At 42.4% G+C, this 12364-nt stretch overlaps 2 protein-coding genes across 10 annotated transcripts in view; one reads left to right on the forward strand and one right to left on the reverse strand.

The window, feature by feature from the left end:
• The window catches only part of KIF4A (kinesin family member 4A), a 130190-nt gene extending 126211 nt beyond the window's left edge, over positions 1 to 3979 (reverse strand). For 2 of the 6 annotated variants that reach the window (XM_005228029.5, XM_024988138.2), the window contains exons 1-3: positions 3911 to 3979; positions 3410 to 3550; positions 3184 to 3298 (exon numbers count right to left, since the gene is read on the reverse strand). In XM_005228029.5, the coding sequence (XP_005228086.1) occupies positions 3184 to 3298; positions 3410 to 3529 (235 nt within the window). In that variant the 5' untranslated portion in view covers positions 3530 to 3550; positions 3911 to 3979. Of the gene's footprint in view, positions 1 to 3183; positions 3299 to 3409; positions 3554 to 3910 lie in introns of those variants that run through there. The other 4 variants (XM_005228028.5, XM_024988137.2, XM_024988141.2 and 1 more) reach the window with 3 other exon arrangements.
• A 137-nt stretch (positions 3980 to 4116) lies between these two features.
• PDZD11 (PDZ domain containing 11) lies at positions 4117 to 7049 on the forward strand. 4 transcript variants are annotated; one of them, XM_010821846.4, is made up of 7 exons: positions 4117 to 4233; positions 4702 to 4801; positions 5217 to 5300; positions 5568 to 5624; positions 5938 to 6036; positions 6245 to 6323; positions 6484 to 7049. In XM_010821846.4, the coding sequence occupies exons 2-7, from the start codon at positions 4715 to 4717 to the stop codon at positions 6516 to 6518; spliced, it is 441 nt and encodes a 146-aa protein (XP_010820148.1). In that variant the 5' UTR covers positions 4117 to 4233; positions 4702 to 4714; the 3' UTR covers positions 6519 to 7049.
• Positions 7050 to 12364: the final 5315 nt, after the last annotated feature.

A 12364-nucleotide genomic window follows, 5' to 3' on the forward strand; every position in this document is an offset into this window, starting at 1 on the left:
GCACTGTTGAAAGAGCAGCATCAAGGAGTTTCTCCATATAACTCTCCTTGTCAATCTGAGGCTTGTGAATCTAAAGTCTACAGTCTGTTCTGCTGTTGCTTTTAGCACTTACAGCTCAGATTAGTTTTACAGCAGTCACTTCCAAATGTGTAACTTGGCCCTTGTATGTATATATTGTCAGAAACAGGATGCTGTCATTTTGACACTTTTGTGGCTATTTTTTTCTACTTATTCTTCATATAAAAGCAATACCACAGAATAGAAAATGAAAACTTTCATTAAACAAAAAGGAGGACCTCTCATGCTAAAACCAGTTTATTAACTAGTGACCAACATATTTTTTTTCCTGACAACTAAAGATGTTTTGAAAGAGCAATTTAGTTCAGATTTTTTTCAGAACTATAAACTAGAATGTATAATTTTAAAATTCTTATGAATTAAAGTTGGAATACAGTTGTATTCCAAAGGTATCAATGCTTGAAAGCTAGTTAATCCTAAACGCACTAACATTTTTGAAGCAAATCTACCTTAGAAACTTTTTTGGTATTGTATTTTTTAAAACATTTAAGGTTTTATTTAAATTTTTTGTGAGTTAAATTCTGTATTGGAAAGATGTTGGTATCTTCCATTAAGTATTGAATGTTTCTCCCATTTTATTTTTAATATTTTATAGAAATGAGTTGAGAAAAGCTTAACATGGACTATTTATAATAATTCACTGTTAACAGGCAATATTCTGAAACCAAATTTATTTTTGTTCAGTGAACATAACTAGATTTTAAAGCTGGTAGATAATTTATCTCCACTAATTTTTTTTAAGAAACTGTAAAGGGATTAACAGGGAATAATTTTATTTCAGATTTTTATTAATATAGTAAGTAGCTACAACTTCTTGAAACTCAAGTAAAGGATATACTTTTACTTTGAAAAAATTTCACGAGCTATTTTCCAGTGCCATTTCATTTTAGAAATAAGTGTTCGCCATTCATCTGCAGAACTGTTTGACAAAGGGTATATTTACTAAAAAAATAATTCCAGAGATAAATTTCATTTAAGTTCTACAAAAATATTTATCAAATGGATGTATTATTTTTTTTAATTCCCTACTAAGGACTTTTCATTAAGTAGTCTTAGAGGATATATGATTTCTAGAATTTAGTTTTGTTAATATGTACTTTGATGTAAAGAACATATTTTGTATGTAAAACGTAAAATTTGAGTATGGTTGCAAAACACACTACATTGTTTAAGGATTCCAGAAATCAGTTTAATGCTGGAATAACTATTTAGTATGTAATAATTTTATAATTATGTAATTCATATTGTGAATGAAGCCTTGCTTTTTTAATATATGAACAAAAAAAACACACCACACTTTCAAAAAAGAAACAGAATATAAAAGTAGAACTTTAACATTCTTATGAAGTTGTGAAGGTACATTCCGTGAAAGATAACAGAATAATTCAGGGTCTGGATGCCATATTTTTCTTTAGGAATGGCTAAAGGAAAGGAGGGATGGTTAATTAGAAGAAAATTAGAATAAAATAATGGTCCTCCAAATATATAGATAGAAAAAAGATTAACTTTATAGTGGAGACATCTGACAGATACCACCTTAAATGATCATAAAGAACATCAGTAGTAATAGAACAAATCAAAATTGTGTGCTGTCCTGTAGGATTCAATGAGAAGAATACAGCACCACTTCTGCGATATTCCTGCTAAAGATATACAATCTGAATCTAATCATAAACAAACATCATTTACAAACTTGGCCTGTGATTTTCAAAACTGTCGTGATCATGAAAGTCAAAAGACCAAATGAGTTTATAATAAAGAAGACTACAGAGGCAGTACAACTAAATACAACATATGACTTTGAACTAGATCCTTTTGCTATATAGGACATTATTGGGACAACTGGTGAAACTTGAATGAAGTCTGAGTACCAGATGGAAGTGATGTAACAATGCTAATTTCATGATTTTGATGGTCGTATTGTAGTTATATAGGAGAAAGCTCCTGTTTGTAGCAAATATACACTAAAGTATTCAGGGGACCATCAGGTCAACCCTTTGACAACTCATGTCAAAGGGGTCAGAAAAAAAAAGTACTTTATGCTGTTCCTGCAACATTTGTTTGAAATTGAGTTTGAAATTACTGCTTTACTATTTTAAAAATCTGAAACAAAGTGTTCAATGTGTCTTAAGCCATGACATCATTTTAAAAAGTGAAAAAAAAATGTGAGTAGCTGTTGCCTGGAAGAAGGCTTCTGTTTGTCTAGAGGGATGAACTAATGTCACTGAGTAGAAATTACTGGGAAGCAAATTTCATCTCAATATAATCTAACACAATTAGAGTAGTCCAAAAACCAATCTGTGATATTTCTGTCAAAGAAAAAAAAATTAACCAGATGCTGGAAGTTGACTTAACAGAGATATTGCTAGAAAGTATTTTTCTTTGGATGGAAAGAAAAATAGACTAGATGATGTGTAAATATCCCTTTTGACTTTGAAGGACTAGTATGCCATGGTTCTACTTCTTTTAAATCCTTTGAATCTTGACTAACCACTGTATTAGACTAACAATCAGACACCCCCTCTGGCACTGCTCCCTTCTTCAGAACTTTGCCATAGTCTTAAATAACACTAAAGCCCTGGCTTCTCTTCTGTAATCAAGATTATTAACTGGCCAGTGTATTCAGGGGCTTTAGGAAATCTCAAAGGTTTTAACATTTAAAATACTTTTGTCTAAAAAAAATGAAGCAAAAAGTTTAATATTTCTTATGTGTTTAACAGTGTGTACGTAGTCATCTACTTTCACCCCTACCCCTGGACTTTGAACTCTTTCAGGGCCCAGAAGCTGTATTATTTACCTCTGAATCCCTCAAGAGGCTTTGCAGTGCCTGGACCTCAACTAGTACCTCATCAGCACCCATCAAAGAACTTAAAATCTAACGAGGTTTCAGAGCAAACAAACAAAAACATATACAAGTCAAAGACAAGCAGAACCATAGAAAGCAAATATAGCATAAAGGTACTTTTCATTGGGTCAGTTCTTAGGTTGTGGGATTTTTGAAGGCAGGACTCATGTTTCATCCATTCCTGTATTGGCAGCACCCAATCATAGTGCCTGACACATAGTATATGTTCAAGAACCGTTTGAAGAATCAACCAGTCTCACCTTTAAATACGCCTTTTATGAGTGGTGCTACTGCTGTATTGAAGACTTCCTCTTGTTCAGTAGAGGGGTCAAACACAAAATCGTAGGTAAAAGATTTGTCAGTACCAACCACCACCTAGAGAAGGCAAGGGACAAGGAGTAAGGAAAAAAAGAAAGGCTAGACCATGCCCCTCACTGCTATTTGGCACCAGCTGTTCAGAGGGAGGTCCAGGACTCTGCTACGCACCTGAGGTTCCCCGGGTACGAAGGAAAGGCACATTTGGCAGCCCTCATTAATCTCTTTGGGGACTAAAGGGCGACATCGCAGTGCCACTCTTACAGGAATGCCCTTCACCTCTTCCTTCATGATCCTACTTCCGCACCGTCTCTGCTGAGGGTAAAAAAAAAGAAAAAATGCTCTTTGATAAACCTTGGTAGGTCGGCAGGAGTGGGAGAGCGTCCTCCTTCAGTTCTAGCCCTCCTCGGAGGGTGTAGTGGGTTAGGGAAGTCAGTGGTAGCCTACGGCGGCAGCCTCTCCCTCCCAGCGGGATCGCTGTCTCGGGAAAGTCACTGTCTCTCACTCTCTAGTCTTAGCCAGGACAGGACTGCCCATCACCCTGACCCTCTGAAAACAGCGAAGTGGCCTCTGAAATGGAAAGCAAAAACCCAGCGGAGACGACGACAAAGAACTAAAGCACCAGGGTACCGGGAAGGGCAGATCCTAAGCTAAGGTGCCCTCTTAACTCACCAAACTAAACGTCCCTTAACCAGGTCTCCTGCCGCCCTGTCCCAACCAGAGGTTTAACCGCCAAGTTTCAAATCACTCCCGGAGGCGCCAGCCAATCGGAGCGCAGACAGCCTGAGGGCGGAGCACGCACGCGGCGCGCGCAGGAAGACGCATGGGAGGGGGACTTGCGCGTCGCGCCCTGACCCCGCCTCTTTCCAACTCAGCCTAACATCCGCTTCCGGTTCCCAGGCTGACTTGGCGGTGAGCTGAGACTCGGCGCCTGAGGCCTACGGGTTGGAGAGGTAGTAAGACAACTTTTACAGCGCTGTGGGCACAGGACTCAGGCACGATGCGGGAAAGAGATCTGGAAGGTGGCTGGTGGTAAAGGAAAGGCCAATCTGCGGACCTCCACCATTACTGATCACATTAGGGAATGTGGGGCAGTGCCTTGCCCCGAGTTTCTATGGATAGTTGGAATCAGCATTCCGTTGAATTTTGAAAGTAGTCAGATAGTTTTAGATTCGATCCTGATTTCCTCCTCTCTAGAATGAGGACGGTAACATATGTTTCACAAGATTGTTGTGAGAAAGTAGATCATTTCTATAGTGTATCTAACAGGTTGTTAGCATCCAGATATTCAGCCAAGTTGATAGTTTTCTTCCTTCTCTCCCAAAATCTATCACCTACCTAGAAGTGGGCTCAGCGTATAGACTGACAGTCTTGGAGTGGGTTGGGGTTGTTTTCTAAAACTTGCTGGGCTATTTTCCCTTTTAAACCATTTTCATCAGCTTTGATTCATGCTTCCATTCCAGGTCCTTGCTGGAGATGGACAGCCGGATTCCTTACGATGACTACCCGGTGGTTTTCCTGCCTGCCTATGAGAATCCCCCAGCATGGATTCCTCCTCATGAGGTGGGAACCATCTGTACAAGGAATTTTTTTTCCCATAGGCACAGGATAATATATGAAAGGTAGGATGGCAGTTAGAAAGCTCAGTGGAGAGTGAATCTTAGCTAGAAGTTGGATTCTGAGCAACTGGGCCCATTGGGAGCTTCTTGTGGAATCTTCCTACCAGAGTCCATTATGCCAGAGAATTCTGAAAATTCAGAGCCCTAATTTCCATTCTGTTGAGGTAAAGAAGTGAGGGGCTCCTGGGCTGCTAGCATTTCCCCATTGCTATCTATCTACCTGTTTGGACAGTGTTATCTGTTTTGCTTAAACTAAGTCCATGACTTCACCTTCTCCTGGCTTCAAGGTGATGCATTTGTGTTCTGGATGAAAGTAGTAAGCCTGATAACAAGATTTCTGGGGTTGCTGTGTCTTGCAGAGGGTATACCATCCAGACTACAACAATGAGTTGACCCAGTTTCTGCCCCGCATTGTTACACTGAAGAAGCCCCCTGGAGCTCAGGTGAGTTTATGAAACAATTGCCTCTTATTCCAGGCTAGGTTTGTCCATACCAGGCCCAGAAGTTGGCCATGGCTGGGGGGGATGAATTGGGAAGCAGATAAGGAGGTGAAGAAACTTCCTTTTATGAGCAGAAAAGCTGAGATGCCACTTCCACAACTTCTGACTGCTCTCTGAGGGACATAAGGCAAGCTATCATACATTGATGCTACTAGATATTCCTGTGTTTGTGGTCTGTATTGAGCCCCCTTCTGTGCTCTTGTCTTACAGTTGGGGTTTAACATCCGAGGAGGAAAGGCCTCCCAGCTGGGCATCTTTATCTCCAAGGTGCGTCTGCCTGGTAGGCAATATGGATAGCTACTTCCCTTTGTTATCAGATTGCTGAACCCTGATGTCCCGAGGCTGGGGAGAAGGATGATTCAGTAGACTTATAGAAGGGGCATAGTGAGACTGTCCTTGCCCACTTACAACTTCCTACCTTGCAAGCCACCTGTTTGCCCACATCATTTCTCTCTCTCTCTCTCTCTCTCTCTCTCTCTCACACACACACACACAACCAGTATAGTACCTTATATTTGAATGGCACTTAACTTCACTTACATTGTTTGAAATTATCCTACCTTGATTATATATATTACAGGTGATTCCTGACTCTGATGCACATCGAGCAGGACTTCAGGAAGGGGACCAAGTCCTAGCTGTGAATGATGTGGATTTCCAAGATATTGAGCACAGCAAGGTGAGCACAGCACCTGGGCTGTGGTGAGGCTAGAAGCCATCCCAGGTAGGATGCAGTGGGTAAGATTAGCCTAATGTGTAACTTGATAAGAAAGAATTTCACCTTGACAAGAGGGAGGCAGCTCTTGGTGACCCAGAAGGTTGGAGTGGCAAACTACTTTCCTCCTGTTATGATTCTGTCCTGGGTTGTATCTCTTCTTTTGTACAAGCTGCCACGTTCCTTCCAGGCTGTTGAGATCCTGAAGACAGCTCGAGAAATCAGCATGCGGGTCCGCTTCTTTCCCTACAGTAAGTGCCTCTCTCTTTTTTGCTTACCTGGCAGAACCCTCAGTGGGAATTCTTTAAATACTGTTTACTAGAGGCCCCACAAGTTGGTAATGGGGAGTTGGGAGCTCAGGCCAGAAAATAACCTGTGCTTTTCTTCCTTTTCTTTCTTGTTTTCCCCAAGATTATCATCGCCAGAAAGAGAGGACTGTGCACTAGAGAGTTGCAACCCACAGCCCTCCACGTGGGATCTCCTAGGACAAGCTAGCTAGGTCTCAGGGAAGCCATCTGGGAAACTACTCTCAGCCTCACCCTGGGAGAGTGGAGTCGGGAGGATGGGGAGACAGCAAGACCCTGCACTGAGCCAGCTGGCCAACTGCATTTTCCCAACTGTACTGTGCTTTGAGTTCTCTAGTTTTCTATGTGGGCTTCATACCCTGGAAGGAGAAGGATGGTGATGTTTAGGTATCTCTTAGCCTGTGGAGAACCCTGCTAGAGAAAGCAGCTGACATTTATTGAATACCATGTGCTAGGCAATTCCACATATGTTGTGTCATTTTCATTAGCATATACAAATCAGTAGAAAAAAGGATCTTGGGGGCCTCCGTGCTAATCTGCCTGACCATCTCATCCTATCCTTATACTAGCAATGTATACCCATACATTTTGGAGACTGCAGTGGAACCATGTTTTCCTCCCCTCCCTCATTCTATTTTCTCCCTGCAAAAAAGTAAAACACAATGCTGAGGACATGTTGGTGTGACTTTTGAATGATACTGGTTGGGTGATAAATGCTTTTGAGATAAAAATAAAAGCTCTTCCACAGAGAGGAACCACTAGAAGTAACAGAGCAACACTGTACGTACTTCACAATTATCTCTTTCTGGCCAGAATGTTAGGGAGACCCAGGAAACTTACCTGCAGTATGACTGAGGAATGGGTATAGGGTGAGGGGTACTGGAGGAAATGGTGTCTCTTCCCCCATGAACTATGGCCACTTCTGTGCAGGAGCCAGTATTAATATAGTTCTGTCTTCTCTTTTCCCAGATTCTTTCATCTGGAACATAAACTAAGGGAGAGGCTTAGATGCATTTCTTTTCAGGGATAGCAGTAAGCAGTCGGTTCCCAATTTCCATCTGCTTGATTGAGTAGTACTGACTGCTTGCTGATTTCCCCCTTGTCTTCACCCCAACCCTCAAATAGCCTTCTGCCATGTTCTTAGCAATCCATTGTTAGATATTGCAGGCCACGTGTAATGCCATTGACATGTTCACAATACCCATTAAGAATAGAAAGTTATCTAACGAGGTATGGAGTGAAGTTGTACCCCATAATGAAAGTCCCAAATTTTCCTTGAAGAATCCTGGGAAACTTCAATATATATCTTGAGGCCCTTCCCCATGAAGAGTGATGCTATTGGTTTGAGATGTAGCCTAAATGTCTGATTTTTTTAAATATATTTTTTATTTTTTTGTACTTAAAGATCTTTTTATTCAGTCACAGTACAATTGTGTACATCAACTATGCCTCAGTTTTTAAAAATCACAATTAGAAGGCTGCACCTCTGCACTTTCAGCACCACCTCTACTCATGTTGCCACAGTTAACTCACTTTCCCACTCTTAGTTCAGTTCAGTTCAGTCACTCAGTCATGTCCGACTCTGCGACCCCATGAATTGCAGCACGCCATCTACTCTCCCCAAATTTTGCACAAACCAACCAATTTACTGACTCTGCCAAACACTAATCAACCAGGGTTTCCATGCCACTTCTTTTTAATGAATTTGAGTAAGTCTTCAAATATGGGAAACTGTTCTAAATAATAGTAACATATCTCCGTGAGGAAGTTCTGGTTCTTCCTATAAACACCCCCCAACCCCAGCTCTACTAGGGTACCTCTTCTAGAGGCTCAGTGCTATCATCAGATAGCAACATCCTGGTGAGCAGAGCTGGAGGTACAGTCAATCTAGCTCTCTCTGTGTTTCCTGGAAAGTGAAAGTGTTAGTTGTATCTGACTGTTTGTGACCCCATGGATTGTAGCCCACCAGGCTCTTCTGTCCATGGAATTCTCCAGGCAAGAATCCGGGAGTGAGTTGCTGTTCCCCTTCTCCAGGGGAATCTTCCTGACCCAGAAATCGAACCTGGGTCTCCATTGCAGGTGGAGTCTTTACCATCTGAGCCACCAGTGAAATGCCCCCCAGCCCCACATAGAATATATGTTCATATTTGCTCTGCTGCCCCCAAATGGCCATCTGAGTAAGAAACTAGGGGCTGAGATACTTGCACAAAGGCATATTGGCTGAGTCTACTGAATGTTGAGGTTCAAGACTCTTCCTGTGGGTAAAAGGTTTTAAAACAACTCATCTAAGAAGTGTAGTGAACAGGGTAAAAAGTCCCAGCCAGGTGCCATGGGCCTAAGAGGCAAAAATCCTCTTGCCCTAAATTGGTTCTTACTTTGAGGTACTTAGAATGGTTCTGTGTTGGGACACTACCGTGGTGCAACTGCATTGTGGAGGTGTAGGTATGGTGTGGAGAAGGCACAAACAATAAGAGACTGAGGTGAAAGGACCTGTCATATATTGAAGGCGTAGATAAGAAAACAATGGAGAAGGAACTGTGTTGGTCTTTGAGATATTCTAGCTGCTGTAGCGGATAAGGCAATGGCACCCCACTCCAGTACTCTTGCCTGGAAAATCCCATGGACAGAGGAGCCTGGTAGTCTACAGTCCATGGGGTCACGAAGAGTCAGACACGACTGAGTGACTTCACTTTCACTTTTCACTTTCATGCATTGGAGAAGGAAATGGCAAGCCACTCCAGTGTTCTTGCCTGGAGAATCCCAGGGATGGGGGAGCCTGCTGGGCTGCCATCTATGGGGTCACACACAGTTAGACACGACTGAAGCGACTTAGCAGCAGCAGCTGCTGTAGAATTGCATCCCCTGCAGATGTTGTTTATCAGTAAGACATCCCACATGGTCAGGTGGGATTGATTCCTGGGCTCTGCAAGAACTTTCCACCTTGTAACTGTGAGAAGTGGTCAAGGAAAAAAGATAGCATTTTCAGGGGTTCTGTTTTACTCCTAAGCCTAGGAATTGAATAAGAGCTTCATAAGTAGCCAAGTATTTAAACCGTAAATGTGAGGTGGGGGAGGACTGAAACTGGGAAGCCCAAATACAGCAAATTGATCAAATTAGGCAGAGGGATGTCCTAAGCTGTCAATAGGAACAATGGTTTTTGATGCCTGACTCATTGGAGGGCCCCAGTTGGATTTCACCACCAAAGTGTGTGTTAAGGAAGGAAGGTAGTAGAGTGAAGTGGCTGGAGTCAAATCTCAACTCTCAGAGGCATCTTCTAGGAGACACAGAAAAGAAGTTTTTATCTTATCATCCCTTTCACCTAAAAGCAAACCAGGCAGCTGCTTTGGGCTGAAGTTAGTCCCATTTCCCCTTCAATATGTCAGGCAGAAAAATTGGCCTGGCCATCACCTCAGCAAAGGAAGTTTGCCTTCTCTGCTTGTACTCTCCCTACCTCAGCAAGACTGGGAGAAAGGATCCTCTCCTCTTCCTTCAGTAGAGAGGATTTAACCTCAGGAAAGAAGGGCAGAAGCCATGCCTTGGAATAGCTCTGTGTGTATGTGTGTATGTGTTTTTGTGCAAAAGAAAAAGGTCAGGTTCAGGGACATGATTCCAGGCCTTTGCACTGCATAGTATGGAGATGAACCTTACCCCCACCCCACAATAGGACAAGCCAAGGTTATCCAAAAGAGTAAGCTATGGTGAATAACTAGGGACAAATGCAATGGAGAGATCATAAAGAGACATGAGTTATATTTTTTGCATTGCAACTGGTTTTGGCACTGGGCTCAAAAATTCTGTCTCCTCTGTAGAGACTTGTCTAGATAAATGAGAAATGAAGTAAGTGATCAGATAGTGGTAAGACCCCCTTCTGACCCAGAGTTACTGGATAGGGATAGTCCTTTCTGAGGCATAATGATGCTTCCCTAGGACCAAGAAGCCTCAAAGCTCTAATCCCTGACACAGGTAAATCTCCCAAGTAAATAGAGCAAAGTATTAAAAAGCAGAGACATTACTTTGCCAACAAAGGTCCATCTAGTCAAAGCTATGGTTTTTCCAGTAGTTGGACTATAAAGAAAGCTGAGCGCTGAAGAATTGATACTTTTGAACTATGGTGTTGGAGAAGACTTTTGAGAGTCACTTGGACTGCAAGGAGATCCAACCAGTCAATCCTAAAGGAAATCAGTCCTGAATATTCATTGGAAGGACTGATGCTGAAGCTGAAACTCCAATACTTTGGCCACCTGATGTGAAGAACTGACTCATTGGAAAAGACCCTGATGCTGGGAAAGATTGAAGGCAGGAGAAGGGATCGACACAGGATAAGATGGTTGGATGGCGTCACTGACTCAATGGACATGATTTTGAGCAAGCTCTGGGAGCTGGTGATGGACAGGGAAGCCTGATGCACTGCAGTCCATGGGGTTGCAAAGAGTCGGACACGACTGAGGGACTGAACTGAACTGAACTGAGACCCTCCCCATTGGGACTGAGCTAGATATGCCAGAAGCAGTTGTAGTCATATCTTTCCTTTTGTTCAGATCAATCTTGTTACCTACCAACATGATGATGATATAATTACCTCTCTCTGCCCATACATCTTCTACCCACTTATCTGTTGCCTCGAAAAAATTGATGTCTACAGGATAATGTGTTGCAGAGAGTGGAAACATTTAGTTGAGATTCAAAGAGAATAACGTACCTGCCTTTCTCTCTGCTAGTCCCTTTTTTTTTCGTTATGCACTCATGCTTGTATTTTTTTTTATCCTGTTTGCTAGTTTTACCAACCTCTCTATTGCTTCCTGCAATCCCCTTTTCAGGTAAAATGCGGCATAACACCTACTTGTGATGTTGAAGACAACCACAGCAATAATTGAATCATGAATGTTGCTAGAAATTAGGCTGCAAAAGTGCTTCTAGCCAGCTGTGTTTCATAACTGCTGCTAACTAGCTTTCTAAAGGCTAGAATTTAATGAAGGGAAAATCAAAAGAGTCAAGGAAATTGGGTTCCTGAAAAGTAGCGACTATGGCCACAAACCAAGTAAGTGCCTACCATCTTAAGAGAGGTTCTATCTCGGTAGATTGTTTTCATTAAGGAAGAGCCTACAGAGCAACAGATTTAAGGATTTGAGACTGCTACTTTGTTAAATACAGGTAGAGATTAGATGAGAAGAGACAGAATAAGAAACAGCACAAGGTTTGGTGATTTGGGGAGGTTTCACTTTTTTTCTTATTTATTTAGTTATTTTTGTAGAGGTTTCACTTTTTAGTTCTCCTTTATCCACAGGTAATGTGGGCTTACATTACAGTAAGCACAGCACAGTAGGTGCTACCCTACTGTGATGAATAGGCCTAAGTGGTTGAGGTACCGGGTTAGTGACGTGGGAGTGAACACTCACTATTCGGTCCTCCAGGGACATGATCTTAGACAGGAAGTCAATGCCAAAGGTTGCCTGCAAAGGAGGGGCAGATACTTACTCTGTACCCCTCCTCTACCCCCAGTACCAGGCAGTCTTAGACCCAGAAGTTGAGTGAGTGAGTGAATGAGTGAAGTCGCTCAGTCGTGTCTGACTCTTTGCGACCCCATGGACTATAGCCTACCAGGCTCCTCCATCCATGGGATTTTCCAAGCAAGAGTACTGGAGTGGATTGCCATTTCCTTCTCCGGGAGATCTTCCTGACCCAGGGATTGAAGCCTGGTCTCCCGCATTGTAGGCAGACGCTTTGCCGTCTGAGCCACCAGGGAAGTAGAGAATGGCCCTTGAAAAGTGTCCTGGTTCAACTTTTCAACGCTTACAATAGATAACTTTGAGGAAAAGAATCCCCAGGTAAGTCGGCCAAAGAAGGGGGCAAAAACGTACCGTGTGATGCCTTGTACTGGGCTCACCCAGCAAGTGCTGGGTTCCAAGCTATTGTACATAAAGTGGGTGAGGATAAGTAGGCCAAGTGACACCCTGGGTGAAAAGGATATTGATTCCCCTGAGAGCCCC

The sequence above is a fragment of the Bos taurus genome, chromosome X, assembly GCF_002263795.3.
Source record: "Bos taurus isolate L1 Dominette 01449 registration number 42190680 breed Hereford chromosome X, ARS-UCD2.0, whole genome shotgun sequence".
NCBI classification, from domain to species: domain Eukaryota; kingdom Metazoa; phylum Chordata; class Mammalia; order Artiodactyla; family Bovidae; genus Bos; species Bos taurus.

Coding starts and splice junctions, on each gene's coding strand:
- PDZD11 (XM_010821846.4), top strand. CDS start 4,715: ATGGACAGCCGGATTCCTTACGATGACTACCCGGTGGTTTTCCTGCCT. Junction 4,802..5,216: donor CATGGATTCCTCCTCATGAG/GTGGGAACCATC, acceptor TGTGTCTTGCAG/AGGGTATACCATCCAGACTA. Junction 5,301..5,567: donor AGAAGCCCCCTGGAGCTCAG/GTGAGTTTATGA, acceptor CTTGTCTTACAG/TTGGGGTTTAACATCCGAGG.